The sequence below is a fragment of the Taudactylus pleione genome, unplaced genomic scaffold (assembly GCF_031769625.1).
Source record: "Taudactylus pleione unplaced genomic scaffold, aTauple2 ptg000225l, whole genome shotgun sequence".
In the NCBI taxonomy this organism is placed as follows: Eukaryota; Metazoa; Chordata; class Amphibia; order Anura; family Myobatrachidae; genus Taudactylus; species Taudactylus pleione.
This window is the reverse complement of record NW_028284627.1, coordinates 11,942,156-11,959,674: the sequence shown is the minus strand read 5'-3', so window position 1 is coordinate 11,959,674 and position 17,519 is coordinate 11,942,156. Positions and strand designations below refer to the sequence as shown.

General features: G+C 46.9%; 1 protein-coding gene across 3 annotated transcripts in view; it reads left to right on the top strand.

Annotated features, from left to right (window-relative positions):
• LOC148517268 (matrix metalloproteinase-21-like) overlaps nt 1-17,519 on the top strand; it is a 149,848-nt gene that overhangs the window by 129,846 nt on the left and 2,483 nt on the right. For all 3 annotated transcript variants that reach the window (XM_088479015.1, XM_088479013.1, XM_088479014.1), the window contains exons 5-7: nt 9,997-10,138; nt 10,437-10,694; nt 14,075-14,247. In XM_088479015.1, the coding sequence (XP_088335141.1) occupies nt 9,997-10,138; nt 10,437-10,694; nt 14,075-14,247 (573 nt within the window). The remainder of the gene's footprint in view (nt 1-9,996; nt 10,139-10,436; nt 10,695-14,074; nt 14,248-17,519) is intronic.

Genomic DNA, 17,519 nt, shown 5'->3' with positions numbered 1-17,519 from the left:
GTAGGAGAGGAGGAGGAGCGCAGGGCCGTCAGAACGATTTTATGTCTACCCCAACATAAAATCGTTCCGAAGTCCCTGAAGGGCATTAAACTATTGTCAACACAGCTCCTTGGACAACCATTCATCCACTGGATATACTTATAAAATTCTCTCAGCTGTCTGTTTGAGAGGAGAGTCCATTGCAGCACTAGCAGTTATGGGGATTCAGATGCAGATCACCAGAATTCTGCTAGTGTAAGATGGGGGGGGGGGGGTACGGACATGTCCACGGCAGCGGTGCCGGTGTACTCGGACACTTACCGCCTGACTCCGAGCCTTTCACCTTCAGGCCGCCGAGGGCACTTCCGGTGGTGGTCCGGAAACATAGGTCGGACGCGGATAGTCACGATTGGGATTCCCACTCCTGGCCCTGGAAGTGAACAACGTGCTGTGGAGGGTTGACCTCCACTGAGATCAGTGGATGGTCATCATTGGCACTTTAGGCCTCAGACTGGTTACAACTACGTGCCAAGCACAAGGGTGTACCCTGAACGAAAACGCCCGAAAGGGAAAGGAAAATGGATAACACACAACACAAACAGCACACAATACACAGTTTACGCTCACTGAAAATAATCTTGTCCCCTTGCTGGACGAGTGGTCCTGATCTCAGCATCTGCAAACAAGCACAACATCAAGAGCCCAACCCAGGACCCAATGCAATAACTTACCACAGCCTACCTTTGATGGGGGCCTGACTGTGGGAGATACAGCGACGTAACAACAGCCTACCTTTAATGGGGGCCTGACTGCGGGGGAGAACGTCCCGGTCCCAGCACAGTCTACCTTTAGTGGGGGCCTGACTGCCTGACCAAATTCCACGATGACTCTAGGGCCTTCTGCCATTTTGTACCTACCCTGACCTACCAATGTCCAAGGCCTAGCGCCGACAGTAACAATGATCATGGCCTAGCGCCGACAGCAACAATCCCTACGGCCTAGCCTGACTTACCTTCATCCAAGGCCTAGCGCCAAACTACAATGATCACAGCCTAGCGCCGACAGCAACAATCCCTATGGCCTAGCCTGACTTACCCTCGTCCAAGGTCTAGCACCAAACTACAATGATCACGGCCTAGCGCCGACAGCAACAATCCCTACGACCTAGCCTGACTTACCTTCGTCCAAGGCCTAGCGCCGAACTACAATGACCATGGCCTAGCGCCAAAGTAACATGCCCACGGCCTAGCGCCGAAATATAATGACCACAGCCTAGCGCCGACTTAACATGCCAATGGCCTAGCGCCGAAACTATAATGCCCACGGCCTAGCGCCGAACCCTGATGGCCCAGGGAGGTATGCGGGGGCTTACTAGTCCTGGGGTCTTCGGCTGAGCCGAGCCGGGCCCAGCCACAGCTTCCGCGTGGTCTTCACTGGAGGTGGAATGCCATCCCCCACCTCCGGGCTTCCTGGGGTCTTCACCTGGGCAGCAGTGGCCTCACCCAGTTCCAGACTTACTTTACTTGAGCGCAGCCTGCAGAGCTGCTCGACTCAAAGTACAGCAAGCCGCGGTCGACAGAGAACCAGATCAGGCATGCACATCCAGCGACGTACTGCACAACTCTAAAGGCATTTAAACATAAATAAGAGACTTTCTGAGTCGATAATGGGACAACAGAGATCATCTGGTCTCAGACTGAACAAATGTTCCACTGTGAATGATAAATATCAGTAAGATTTTTATCATGCAGAACTATAATATAAAACTACATTAAAGGCTGTAGACCTAGACTAGAGTTTAATAATGAAGATGAAATACGCTGTTCAGTGTTACCATGACATTCCACTGCAGCCATGTTATATTAACAAGTAAAGTACAACCTGTCTATTATATTACAGACAGATGAGGCCCTTCTCATCTGATGGTGTTGGGTGTGCACCGGCCACTTTTCGTGTTTTGTGTTTTGGTTTTGGATCTGGATCTTTCTTCGTGTTTTGGATCTGGATTGGTTTTGCCAAAACCACCCTTGCGTGTTTTGGGTTCTGGGTTTTGTGTTTTGGATCTGTATTTTTTTGAAAAAAAGCATAAAAACAGCTAAAATCACAGAATTTGTAGGTTTTTCTGCTCCTATGCTATTATTAACCTCAATAACCTTAATTTCCACTCATTTCCAGTCTATTCTGAATACCTCACACCTCACAATAGTGTTTTTATGTCCAAAAGGTTGCACCGAGGTAGCTGGATGACTATGCTAAGCGACACAAGTGGGCGGCACAAACACGTGACCCATCTAGGCGTGAAACTGCAGTGGCAGACAGGATGGCATTGAAAAACTAGGCCCCAAACTGTACATAATGCAAAGAAAAAAAAGAGGTGCAAGATGGAATTGTCCTTGGGCCCTCCCACCCACCCTTATGTTGTATAAACAGGACATGCACACTTTAACAAACCAATCATTTCAGCGCCAGGGTCTGCCACACAACTGTGGCTGAAATGATTGGTTCGTTTGGGCCCCCACAAAACAAGCTGGCAATTTATCTGTCCCTGCACAAACTGGCTCTACGGAGGCAAGATGTCATCCTCATCCTCCTCATCCACCGATTCCTCACCCTCTTCAGTGTGTACATCCTCATCCTCACAGAGTATTAATTCGTCCCTGCTGGAACCACAGGTCCCTCTGTACGTTCTGGAGGCTGGTCTCCCTGGAAGAGTTGATAATTCATTTTATGAACATCATCTTCTCCACATTTTGTGGAAGCAACCTCCTACGCCTTTCGCTGACAAGGTTCCCGGCTGCACTAAACACTCTTTCGGAGTACACACTGGAGGGGGGGCAACTCAGGTAAAATAGAGCCAGTTTGTACAGGGACCTCCAAATTGCTTCTTTTTCCTGCCAGTACAGGTACGGACTGTCTGACATGCCTACTTGGATGCTGTCACCGATGTAATCCTTTAACAGACAGACGCACGCTTGTCGCTGCTGCTTTGAGGATTCAAGTGCGGCTACAGCCCACACAATTCACAAAGACAGAAAAAAAAAAGAATATTTTTATTGTTTGTGGAGCACACTTTGAGGGTTACACCACCCTTTAACAGACAGACGCACGCTTGTCGCTGCTGCTTTGAGGATGCAAGTGCGGCTACAGCCCACACAATTCACAAAGACAGAAAAAAGAAGAAGAATATTTTAATTGTTTGTGTAGAACACTTTGAGGTGTCACCACCCTTTAACAGACAGACGCACGCTTGTCGCTGCTGCTTTAAGGATGCAGGTGCGGCTACAGCCCACACATTTCACAAAGACCAAAAAAAAAAGAACAATATTTTAATTGTTTGTGTAGAACACTTTGAGGTGTCACCACCCTTTAACAGACAGACGCACGCTTGTCGCTGCTGCTTTAAGGATGCAGGTGCGGCTACAGCCCACACAATTCACATAGACAGAAAAAAAAAGAACAATATTTTAATTGTTTGTGTAGCACACTTTGAGGGTGTCACCACCCTTTAACAGACAGACGCACGCTTGTCGCTGCTGCTTTGAGGATGCAAGTGTGGCTACATCGCACACAAGTCACAAACACATTAAAAAAATAGTTTTTTATTTTTTGGAACACTTTGAGAGTTACACCACCCTTTAACAGACAGACGCACGCTTGTCGCTGCTGCTTTAAGGATGCAGGTGCGGCTACAGCCCACACATTTCACAAAAACCGAAAAAAAAGAACAATATTTTAATTGTTTGTGTAGAACACTTTGAGGGTATCACCACCCTTTAACAGACAGACGCACGCTTGTCGCTGCTGCTTTAAGGATGCAGGTGCGGCTACAGCCCACACAATTCACATAGACAGAAAAAAGAAGAATATTTTTATTGTTTGTGTAGCACACTTTGAGGGTGTCACCACCCTTTAACAGACAGACGCACGCTTGTCGCTGCTGCTTTAAGGATGCAGGTGCGGCTACATCGCACACAAGTCACAAACACATTAAAAAAATAGTTTTTTATTTTTTGGAGCACTTTGAGAGTTACACCACCCTTTAACAGACAGACGCACGCTTGTCGCTGCTGCTTTAAGGATGCAGGTACGGCTACAGCCCACACATTTCACAAAGACCAAAAAAAAAAGAACAATATTTTAATTGTTTGTGTAGCACACTTTGAGGGTGTCACCACCCTTTAACAGACAGACGCACGCTTGTCGCTGCTGCTTTAAGGATGCAGGTGCGGCTACAGCCCACACATTTCACAAAGACCAAAAAAAAAAGAACAATATTTTAATTGTTTGTGTAGCACACTTTGAGGGTGTCACCACCCTTTAACAGACAGACGCACGCTTGTCGCTGCTGCTTTAAGGATGCAGGTGCGGCTACAGCCCACACAATTCACAAAGACAGAAAAAAAAAGAACAATATTTTAATTGTTTGTGTAGCACACTTTGAGGGTGTCACCACCCTTTAACAGACAGACGCACGCTTGTCGCTGCTGCTTTGAGGATGCAGGTGGAATCTAGACGGGATTTGGAACCGAGGACACACTACCTCCATCAATTGTCTAAATCCCACTGCACTAATGTCGGATACCGGACGCACGTCTAACACCAACATAGCAGTCAAGGCCTCAGTTATACGTTTTGCTTCAGGATGACTGCTGTCGTACTTCATCCTCATCGCTAGGGACTGTTGGAGGGTCAATTGTTTAGTAAAAGTAGTGATGTTCCTACTTCCTCTCTGGGATGATGAACAACTCCCAGCAGCAGCAACAGCACTAGGAGGAAGTGGTTCTTGATCTTTCCCTATTTTATTTTTATCGGAGAAAGTTTGGTCCTCCATTTATGTTATATTGATATATATACGTGCGGCTAAAGCGCACACAAACACAGAAAATATTATTTTATTTTTGCTGGAGAGTAGTGCACTTTGTGGGTTACACCACCCTTTAAGAAATGAGCCAGCCGGCTCTTTACTTATGGGACACAGGCGCACGCTTGGCGCTGCTCCTTTGTTGATGCACGTGCAGCCACAGTGCACACAATTCACAAACACAGAAAATAATTTTTTTTTTGGTTTGGACTGGAGTGTACTTTCGGGGGTTACAGCACCCTTAACGGTCAAGCCAGCCGGCCCTTTACTTATGACACAGGCGCACGCTTGGCACTACTTTGTTGATGCACGTGCGGCTACTGCGCACACAATTCACAAACACAGAAAATAATTTTTTTTTTGGTTTGGACTGGAGTGTACTTTCGGGGGTTACAGCACCCTTAACGGTCAAGCCAGCCGGCCCTTTACTTATGACACAGGCGCACGCTTGGCACTACTTTGTTGATGCACGTGCGGCTACTGCGCACACAATTCACAAACACAGAAAATAATTTTTTTTTGGGTTTGGACTGGAGTGTACTTTCGGGGGTTACAGCACCCTTAACGGTCAAGCCAGCCGGCCCTTTACTTATGACACAGGCGCACGCTTGGCACTACTTTGTTGATGCACGTGCGGCTACTGCGCACACAATTCACAAACACAGAAAATAACTTTTTTTTTGGTTTGGACTGGAGTGTACTTTCGGGGGTTACAGCACCCTTAACGGTCAAGCCAGCCGGCCCTTTACTTATGACACAGGCGCACGCTTGGCACTACTTTGTTGATGCACGTGCGGCTACTGCGCACACAATTCACAAACACAGAAAATAATTTTTTTTTTGGTTTGGACTGGAGTGTACTTTCGGGGGTTACAGCACCCTTAACGGTCAAGCCAGCCGGCCCTTTACTTATGACACAGGCGCACGCTTGGCACTACTTTGTTGATGCACGTGCGGCTACTGCGCACACAATTCACAAACACAGAAAATAATTTTTTTTTTGGTTTGGACTGGAGTGTACTTTCGGGGGTTACAGCACCCTTAACGGTCAAGCCAGCCGGCCCTTTACTTATGACACAGGCGCACGCTTGGCACTACTTTGTTGATGCACGTGCGGCTACTGCGCACACAATTCACAAACACAGAAAATAATTTTTTTTTGGGTTTGGACTGGAGTGTACTTTCGGGGGTTACAGCACCCTTAACGGTCAAGCCAGCCGGCCCTTTACTTATGACACAGGCGCACGCTTGGCACTACTTTGTTGATGCACGTGCGGCTACTGCGCACACAATTCACAAACACAGAAAATAATTTTTTTTTTGGTTTGGACTGGAGTGTACTTTCGGGGGTTACAGCACCCTTAACGGTCAAGCCAGCCGGCCCTTTACTTATGACACAGGCGCACGCTTGGCACTACTTTGTTGATGCACGTGCGGCTACTGCGCACACAATTCACAAACACAGAAAATAATTTTTTTTTTGGTTTGGACTGGAGTGTACTTTCGGGGGTTACAGCACCCTTAACGGTCAAGCCAGCCGGCCCTTTACTTATGACACAGGCACACGCTTGGCACTACTTTGTTGATGCACGTGCGGCTACTGCGCACACAATTCACAAACACAGAAAATAATTTTTTTTTTGGTTTGGACTGGAGTGTACTTTCGGGGGTTACAGCACCCTTAACGGTCAAGCCAGCCGGCCCTTTACTTATGACACAGGCGCACGCTTGGCACTACTTTGTTGATGCACGTGCGGCTACTGCGCACACAATTCACAAACACAGAAAATAATTTTTTTTTTGGTTTGGACTGGAGTGTACTTTCGGGGGTTACAGCACCCTTAACGGTCAAGCCAGCCGGCCCTTTACTTATGACACAGGCACACGCTTGGCACTACTTTGTTGATGCACGTGCGGCTACTGCGCACACAATTCACAAACACAGAAAATAATTTTTTTTTTGGTTTGGACTGGAGTGTACTTTCGGGGGTTACAGCACCCTTAACGGTCAAGCCAGCCGGCCCTTTACTTATGACACAGGCGCACGCTTGGCACTACTTTGTTGATGCACGTGCGGCTACTGCGCACACAATTCACAAACACAGAAAATAATTTTTTTTTTGGTTTGGACTGGAGTGTACTTTCGGGGGTTACAGCACCCTTAACGGTCAAGCCAGCCGGCCCTTTACTTATGACACAGGCGCACGCTTGGCACTACTTTGTTGATGCACATGCGGCTACTGCGCACACAATTCACAAACACAGAAAATAATTTTTTTTTGGGTTTGGACTGGAGTGTACTTTCGGGGGTTACAGCACCCTTAACGGTCAAGCCAGCCGGCCCTTTACTTATGACACAGGCGCACGCTTGGCACTACTTTGTTGATGCACGTGCGGCTACTGCGCACACAATTCACAAACACAGAAAATAATTTTTTTTTTGGTTTGGACTGGAGTGTACTTTCAGGGGTTACAGCACCCTTAACGGTCAAGCCAGCCGGCCCTTTACTTATGACACAGGCGCACGCTTGGCACTACTTTGTTGATGCACGTGCGGCTACTGCGCACACAATTCACAAACACAGAAAATAATTTTTTTTTTGGTTTGGACTGGAGTGTACTTTCGGGGGTTACAGCACCCTTAACGGTCAAGCCAGCCGGCCCTTTACTTATGACACAGGCGCACGCTTGGCACTACTTTGTTGATGCACGTGCGGCTACTGCGCACACAATTCACAAACACAGAAAATAATTTTTTTTTTGGTTTGGACTGGAGTGTACTTTCGGGGGTTACAGCACCCTTAACGGTCAAGCCAGCCGGCCCTTTACTTATGACACAGGCGCACGCTTGGCACTACTTTGTTGATGCACGTGCGGCTACTGCGCACACAATTCACAAACACAGAAAATAATTTTTTTTTTGGTTTGGACTGGAGTGTACTTTCGGGGGTTACAGCACCCTTAACGGTCAAGCCAGCCGGCCCTTTACTTATGACACAGGCGCACGCTTGGCACTACTTTGTTGATGCACGTGCGGCTACTGCGCACACAATTCACAAACACAGAAAATAATTTTTTTTTTGGTTTGGACTGGAGTGTACTTTCGGGGGTTACAGCACCCTTAACGGTCAAGCCAGCCGGCCCTTTACTTATGACACAGGCGCACGCTTGGCACTACTTTGTTGATGCACGTGCGGCTACTGCGCACACAATTCACAAACACAGAAAATAATTTTTTTTTTGGTTTGGACTGGAGTGTACTTTCGGGGGTTACAGCACCCTTAACGGTCAAGCCAGCCGGCCCTTTACTTATGACACAGGCGCACGCTTGGCACTACTTTGTTGATGCACGTGCGGCTACTGCGCACACAATTCACAAACACAGAAAATAATTTTTTTTTGGGTTTGGACTGGAGTGTACTTTCGGGGGTTACAGCACCCTTAACGGTCAAGCCAGCCGGCCCTTTACTTATGACACAGGCGCACGCTTGGCACTACTTTGTTGATGCACGTGCGGCTACTGCGCACACAATTCACAAACACAGAAAATAATTTTTTTTTTGGTTTGGACTGGAGTGTACTTTCGGGGGTTACAGCACCCTTAACGGTCAAGCCAGCCGGCCCTTTACTTATGACACAGGCGCACGCTTGGCACTACTTTGTTGATGCACGTGCGGCTACTGCGCACACAATTCACAAACACAGAAAATAATTTCTTTTTGGGTTTGGACTGGAGTGTACTTTCGGGGGTTACAGCACCCTTAACGGTCAAGCCAGCCGGCCCTTTACTTATGACACAGGCGCACGCTTGGCACTACTTTGTTGATGCACGTGCGGCTACTGCGCACACAATTCACAAACACAGAAAATAATTTTTTTTTTGGTTTGGACTGGAGTGTACTTTCGGGGGTTACAGCACCCTTAACGGTCAAGCCAGCCGGCCCTTTACTTATGACACAGGCGCACGCTTGGCACTTCTTTGTTGATGCACGTGCGGCTACTGCGCACACAATTCACAAACACAGAAAATAATTTTTTTTTTGGTTTGGACTGGAGTGTACTTTCGGGGGTTACAGCACCCTTAACGGTCAAGCCAGCCGGCCCTTTACTTATGACACAGGCGCACGCTTGGCACTACTTTGTTGATGCACGTGCGGCTACTGCGCACACAATTCACAAACACAGAAAATAATTTTTTTTTTGGTTTGGACTGGAGTGTACTTTCGGGGGTTACAGCACCCTTAACGGTCAAGCCAGCCGGCCCTTTACTTATGACACAGGCGCACGCTTGGCACTACTTTGTTGATCCACGTGCGGCTACTGCGCACACAATTCACAAACACAGAAAATATATTATTTTTTTAGCACTTGGGGGGAGCACCCCTGATGGACAGAGCACTCCCTGGACAACACTGCAGCACTCCTTTAGGACTGGGACACTGCACAGGACTTTGGAGTGGACACAGCCCCTATGGAGAACTGACTGCACAACACAGTCCAGCCAGCCCCTATGGACTTTGAAGTAGTGGACACAGCCCCTATTAACAACAGCAGCACAGCACAACACAGCCAGCCCCTATGGACTTTGAAGTAGTGGACAACAGCAGCACTACACTACACTACACAGCCCTAACTCCCACCCTCCCTCTTCACTGTCCACAGCCGAGTGAGAAAATGGCGCCGACGTGGGTACCTTATATAGGATCCAAAACCCGCGAGACTCGGAAGGCGGGATGATGACGTTTTGCCTCGATTTCAGATCCGAGTCAGGCGGGAAAAGTCGAGCCTGATTCGGATCGGACTCGGATCGGGGGGGCTCGGGGGGGTTCGGATTTCAGAAATCCGAACCCGCTCACCCCTAGTTGTAATGGGATATGATACCAGTCAAATGGCTGATTCTGCAGGCATTTGAGTTGCTGTGACATCACTGGCCTCTGTGTATGAATCAGCCAATGAACACATGTATTTCTGTAAAGCATGTCTACATAGCTGTCAGTCACTCACTGCCTATTTAGTTAGAAAAGCGCCCTCTTTCTTACATGGCAACCTGCTTCAGTGAAGTAATAGGGAGCATGGTGGACTTATTTAGTTATATTTAGTATATAATATATATATATCGTAATATCAAGTGTAATTAACTAAATGATTTATTGCAGGTTGCAGTGCATGAAATTGGCCATGCCCTTGGCTTACCCCATATCAACCGCATGGGATCTGTGATGCAACCAAACTACACTCCTCAAGGGAAGGATTTGGAGCTGGACTGGGAGGACAGAAAAACTGTGCAGAGAAAATATGGTACGTGTGCTTGGTGAATGATGTACAGTTCATTGTAGTAATCTTAGGCACTCGGAAAGTATCTAGGCAGGAGAATTGCGTTATGATGACTGTATGACATCACAGCGTCCTAATGCATTGAAAGGATGCACGCTCATAAATATTAATTCAGTCTGCATAATGGCTGCTTTTCTAAATACGCTTGTCCATACCATGTGTCACTATGTTCCCCAGCCACATCCCACCCTTAGGATCCATACGTAATTCTGTGAAATACATGACCATAAGGAGTTGTTAATCTGCGTTCTTATGTCACCAGGTTCATGTGACGGGAGCTTCAGCACAATCTTTGATTGGGTAAGGAAGGAGCGGAGTGCCCGTGGGGAAATCTTCTATAGATTCAACACCTACTTCTTCAAAACTGGCTGGTACTGGATGTATGAAAACAAGAGTAACAGAACGAGATTCGGAGACCCTCGTCCTATCAGAGCTGGCTGGCGAGGTCTCCCAGAAAAAGACATTGACGCCTACGTACATGTTTGGACTTGGAACATTGATGCGCAGTATTTTTTTAAAGGTATGAATTGGATCAGAACTACATTTCTATCAGCAGCCTTATAGCATGTTTCTAAAAATGACTTGTTCGGTTTCCCCTGCAATATCCGAGGCACTGGGCGTAGTACTTATACAACATTTTGACTAAGGGGCGTAACTGGACATTAGTGGGCCCAATAAACTACTATTGACTACTCAGAGGTAAAAAACTCACATATACTTGGCAAGCAAAATGTGCATCCATCAGTTGCAGCCCTGCTACTATGGTAGTTGCGCCTTGGGTCTGACCTTCTGCAAAGGCATCCACTAGAGCCGAGGTTCCCAAACTCTTTAGCTAGGGTGGTGCAACATGTGCCATGGCACAGGGCACTGCAGGGCAGGGGGTCACTGTTTGGCTGCATGTGTCAATTTTCTGTTTATAAGTAATCTCACTTGTATCTCCTCCCTGTCCGACTCCCTACCTCCATCTGGCTACCTTCTGGCTACCTTCCCTACCTCCATCTGGCTACCTTCTGGCTACCTTCCCTACCTCCATCTGGCTACCTTCTGGCTACCTTCCCTACCTCCATCTGGCTACATTCATTTTAAAATACTGTCATACCCGGGACTCAAATCCATCACACATAATTATTGTGTAATATCACTGCAGCCATTAGATTCACACTGTATTTGGCAGTGACACCTGGATCGGGACCACTTCATCATTGTACAGAACAAATCAAATTTGGCATGCCCTTTCTCTATGAGGCCACTCCACTTTTTCAGACATATGCCTTATTTTCTTATAAATCGGGGAAGCACAATACTCTTTCTGGCCCAGGATACCAAAAGCTGCTTACGGCTCTGACTCCACCATTACAGTTCAGGTTTATGATATCCATGCTTGAGCCCAGATAGTTAAATCAAATTGACTGAGGCATTAATTAAGTCAAGTGTGCTCAAGCATGGATAACCTTAAAACCTGGGCTGTAATGGCAGAGTTTTGGAACCTCTGCACTAGAGATTAATTATGTGCATCCTCTTAATTTTACTATTGTTGCTCCCAGAATTATTCCATTGGAACAACATTTAGGGACTGTTACAAATAGCAGCGATGTGCTGCTGAACATCCCGCAATGCTCTGCTGCACACAAAGCCGTCTGTTTACAGTGAACTCAACGCTTACTTTCCTGCGCACATTAACTGAATCGCCCCCACAGAACAAGAATTCTGCCAGGGCAACTGACCTACAATATTTTACAATCACTTTTCTGCTTCTCTCGCCAAAGCCGCAGTAGTAACTTATTTTTTTTTTTCTCCAGAAATGTTTTTCTTTATTGGAATACATGGCAGATAAGTGGTACAACAAAAATCAGAGCCAGTACAAATGGCATAGAACCTGATTCAGAGACGGGCGGTAATGCAGACGCAACTGCATACTCTCACGGAACGCAGCTGTGAAAATATGCTAATGCCTTCCAAAGCAGAGCCGGCATAAAGACGCCCACTTCTGCCTTCTCATATCCGTCCAATGTCGCAGTCCAGCCAAAAACAGTGGAACCTTCGACGCACATCGAGTGGCCATCTTGCCCTTGCGGAAGGTCTGACCAGCCGCAAACACTGAAGCTCTCCTGACATACAGAGGGCTCTAATGCTGCGTAGGAGGTTGCATCTGCTAATTTATGCACGCATGAAAAAGCGTTTAAATGGACTGCGTTTTTTTCTAACCACACCCTCGTTACCACCCCCAAACGTTGACTACCTGTCACTCACTTTACGAATTGATCCTCTGTTTGTGCGTACTCGCAGTGCAGCTGCAATGCATGTACAGTGCGGCTTCTACGCATGTGCAATGGCAAACAATCACTCGATCTGCGGAAAAATCGCCATTGCATTCGTCTCTGAATCTGGCCCAAAGTACGTTAAAAATCACAAATTGAAGCTTGGAATGGGAAGATTAATGGTTTTAGCAACGAATATAGAATATTTTTAGTATCACAAAGAGACTGTTGTTAGAAGAGCCCATGGTATAGGAGAGCCCATGGTATAGAGCGGCCCATGGTATAGAGCGGCCCATGGTAAAGGAGAGCCCATGGTATAGAGGAGCCCATGGTATAGAGGAGCCCATGGTATAGAAGAGCCTGTGGTATTATTGTAACAAAATTGGAAGCACGAGGAGACCGGAAAAAAAAAGAAACCTAAAAATCATATGGCTCTAGGAGTGTCTTGTAGGAAAAACACTTGTTTCCTACCAGAGTGTAGAATGAAAGCATTGCCTGATACTCTCTCTTCTAGATGTGGGTGGTAACTCTATAAAGCTTTCCCAAACCTCAAAAAAAGTTTTGAGTATGTTTTTCTTTCTGAAGAGAAGCTTCCAACCAGTCCATGCACATAAGGAAAAACAATTTTCCCTTAAATAGGTTAAAAGATGGAGGAGCCGTTTGTATTTTTGTGCCCGCTGCCAAAATGGCCAAAAGTAGTTTTGTTCCACCCTTGGAAGCTCTCATGCCAAGTGGGAGCATCCCCAAGACCTCCTATTCCGGAATTAGAGGGGTGTAATTAAGTAAAGCATCCGACATAAACCTCCAGACCTGGATCCAAAACCCCCTGAGAACCGGGCAAGACCATAAGCTATGTAAGAGATCGGCTCAAGTACCACCACATTTAGGGCAATGAGATTGTGAACTAAGGGCCTGATTCAGAGCCGGACGCTATTTGCGGTCTGTTGACGCCTCCATGCCTGAACGAGCGAACAAAACATGCGGACGTTTATTTGAAAAATACGCCCCCTGGCCGCTCGCATCATACGTCATGTCCGCTATTTATTAGATTAATCGAGTACATTGAACAGCGTATGAACTGCTCGCAATTCTTGTGGTTGGTTTTTCCTACCACTATATTGCGAGCACTTCTGACTATAAAACAACCAGGTGACGTGGTCAATGACGCTGCTGTATTAATTATGCACACCCATAAAACGCCCGTTTTGACCTTTAAGCACGCCTGCGTTCTGATCTCCACTCCCCGTTTTCAAGCACCTTCCCCTGTTACCACCCACAAACGCCTCATCCTGTCACTCAAAATAGCAGGCATTCGCTATATAGCGAACAAATGATTTTCGTCCGCACTGACTGGTTCGCGCATGTGTATTATAAACCGTACGCATGCGCAGATGGGCGAACATCACTCGGAACGAGCGTACTGCCGCTTACGAGCGGCTCTGAATGAGGTCCTAAGGCCAGCTTCTTTTTAAACTAGAAGAAAGCCTTCCAGATCTGTCCCTGCAAACATCAGCAGAACTGGAAAGTTATAGGACAAATTTTAATGAAATAGTTTACATTTCTGGAAAAAAATATATGACGATGAAAGGTTTGTGCATCATCAGCTGTTTCTTCTTGCAAACAAGATCTCTTTCATTTGAAGGCACGCAAGTCTGGCGCTATGACCCTGACAAAGACACGGTATACACAGAAGACTGGAAAAAAAATAAGTATCCACAACTTATTTCGGAGGCATTCCCCGGGGTATCCAGTCCTGTTGATGCGGCTTTCTTTGACAAGAAGGAAAGACTCATATACTTCTTCAGAGAAAATAATGTATGTAAAAGTGTGTGGTTTAGTAATTTAGTAGATACAGAGACACTGAACATGTTCATTGTATGCTGCAATGAGAGTGATATCATGAGACACAATAGGAACAGAGACGTGCAGTCAGGATAGGCAGGGGAGGCAGAGAGTCATACTCGTGAGATTTGATATAAAAATTATTAGAATAATTCAAAGGAGATATTTATAACTTACAATCATCTTTGTTGTTTATTTTAATCGTTTTTATAGTTAACACTCACCAGCTTTGTGGAGCTCCCTGGAACTGCAGGGAGACAAGAGATGAGGCAGCAACAGCTCAGCCTCACTTCTGTATAGTCAGACACTGCTTGCAGAGCTGGGGGTGGGGGCCACACACAGGGTAGTAAGACATGCCTCTGAGCATGGGGGGTGTGCCTTGAGCACTGTTGGACACCTTGGATGTGTCATGTGACCAGGAAGTGCACTGCAGTGTTTAAACTAAAGATTGGAACTCAGTCAGCAGCAGCAAGAGAAGACAGTAATGCAGGTAGGAGAATCAATGTACACTGAAGCTTAGCATAGTGAGGGGAAGTTACAGTGAGTTGGGGGTGAAACAGGCTCCCAGCACTCAGACCCATCTCCATGTGTTCCTCCCCAGCAATTGACCCCAGCACACATCACTGGTACACTGTTGCTTAGGAAAGCCACCATGAAGACCTAAAAGGTTTCTCTGCTTGTTGTATGTATACAATCTATGCAGGGGTGTAACTAGACATAGCAAATAGCCCACATTTAGGACCCAAGAAAAACAAGAATAAAACACAGACTTATTAGCCGTTGACAGACAACCTAGACTCCCCCAGTAGTGGGCCCTATAGCGGTTGAACGTCCCTGCTACTATGGGTAGTTACACTTGTAAATGTCTGCATATTTTATTATATGAATACACTGTATGTGAAAGTTAGTAAGCAAGATACAGCTGAAGGTACTAGAGCCAATCAGACCAGGCGAGGCAGCAAAGGATGGAATTTTCAATCAGCTCTTTTGCTGTCTGGAAAGTAAATGTTAGCTCCATTATACACACTTATAAAGCACCAGCATTTTCTGTTGTGCTTTATCATAAGGCAGGGCCGGAATAGGGTCGGTAGGGGCCCCTATCAGTGATCCAAATTTTGTGTGTGCATATATATATACACATATACATATATATATATATACAGACACACACACACACACACACAGTGTGCCACCCAACCAGCCCACCACGCTTAAAAGAAAAACAAACAAACATTAACTGACTCACCTCCAGGCCGAGACAATAACACAGCGGCACTGCAGCAGTGAGTCCCGAGGCAGCAGCAGCTCCTGTTTATTCACCTCCGCGGGCTTCAGAAGTTCAGACGTGGCTGTAGAGCGGGTGGGCTGGCGTGGGGCTGCGGAGCGTGACCTTTGATGTCACACCTGCATTGCCATACAGCCCCACTGCACAGCCTGCCCGCCAGGCGGAGCAGCGCCGCGCTCTGAGCCCAAGTGCTCAGTGAACGCTGCCCGGCTGCGGGGGACCGCAGCAGAGACAGCTAAAAGCTGTACTCCGCCGGGCTTAGTAGCAGGGGACAGGGTGTGGGGGCCCCAGGACGACCGCTCCTGTCGCCCTGCCTATAATCCGGCCCTGTCATAAGGCTAGTTTATTATGCAGCACTTTGGAGGGTTAAAATGCAAATCGCCAAACTTGTCAGTGCTTCTGCGCAAATCACTGTAAAAAGGCTGAAGAAAATGGTTCTGGCCAACAAAATTGCTCAAGCAGAATGCAGTTTCAGCTATCGGGATATTGAGCACCTAACGGGGAGGCAGAATAGTGGTGGTGGTTTGTAACTCACCCAAAAATCCTACTTTATAAATCCCCTCCCCCCATTTCCCTCTATATACAGCAGGGATGGGGAACCTCAGGCCCGGAATCATTTGGTCTGGCCCTCGGAGCTTTTTTCTGCTAGCCTCGTCTGGCTTGAAGGGTGCCTAGAATGGAACCCTGCAGCCAGAATCTATTCAGCAGTGCCACCTGGAGCATCCTTAGGACGCTTCAGACGATCACACCACTGTCCTTACAGCTCCCAGGAGCATCCGCAGGATGCTCTAGGCATTGCTGTAATCAGTGGCGATTGTGACCCCACCCCGTGTGATGTCACACGGAGCGGGCGTGGCCTGCACTGGGCCGGCAAATAATGTTATATATCAAAATGGCCCTCGGCAGAAAAAATGTTCCCCACCCCTGATCTACAGTATACAGTGCAAAGGAGCTGTACAAAGAAGGCATGATGGAGAGATCATGAATCTGCCTTTACAGTCTGCTTTTGCATTTATCACACAGACTCTCTCTCCTGGGCCGGGGGAGCACAGAGGGGGTTGTTTGCTCTTTTTAGGATATACGTACGGCACAAGGCATAGAAAGGACTTTTTCTGAATCAAGTCACTTTTGCAATCTTAATTATATATGAAGTACTCTACTTATTCTTGGGTAGACACCTTTTTTTAATGTAGCCATTACAGTCGGCTTGTTTGTAATTGATAATTTGGCACTGCTCCTAATAAACTAAGGGGCATATTCAATTAGCCGCGGAAGTTCACCCCGCGGCTAATTGTCGCGCTGATCCGATTCAATCAGGGGGGATTCCTCGCATGGGAGTCCCCGCAGTCGGACTTTACCTAAAATCTGCCTAAAAACGGCCTATTCGGCTTTGCGCGCGAGGTAAAAACACACTGATTCCGCAGTTTTCGCGGAATCAGTGTGCTTACGTGCACGAGTCCCGATTTAACGGATAAAGCTATTTAATTGAACAGCTATTAACCGCGGCGCGGGACTTTTGGCCGGCAATTAGTCACGGGTGAACTCTCGCGGCTAATTGAATATGCCCCTAAGACTGGCTACTCCAGTAGCAGTGAGAACTACAACTACCGGATCTGCCCATTGCGCATGTGTGACTCGAGTTCATGCATGTGCACTGCCACAGGGATCCGACCTGATCCCTCTTCGCACCCCTCTCCTCCTCCCCATAAGAATCAGTTGGCCTCCAGGAATGAACGCCATTTGAAGATGGCATAGGTACTCACAAACTTTTCATTTCCAGAGTTTACTAAATACTAGACGGTCCCATCGGGCCGGTTACTAAAAACATGCGGAAACTAATGTCTCTGCATATGCAATGTGCCTATTAGTGATCATGAATCCCTCAGTGTTTATGGCTTTACCAAAAACAATAGTTTGTCAGTACTCTGCACTCCTATGGGTATATTTACTAAAGTGCTGT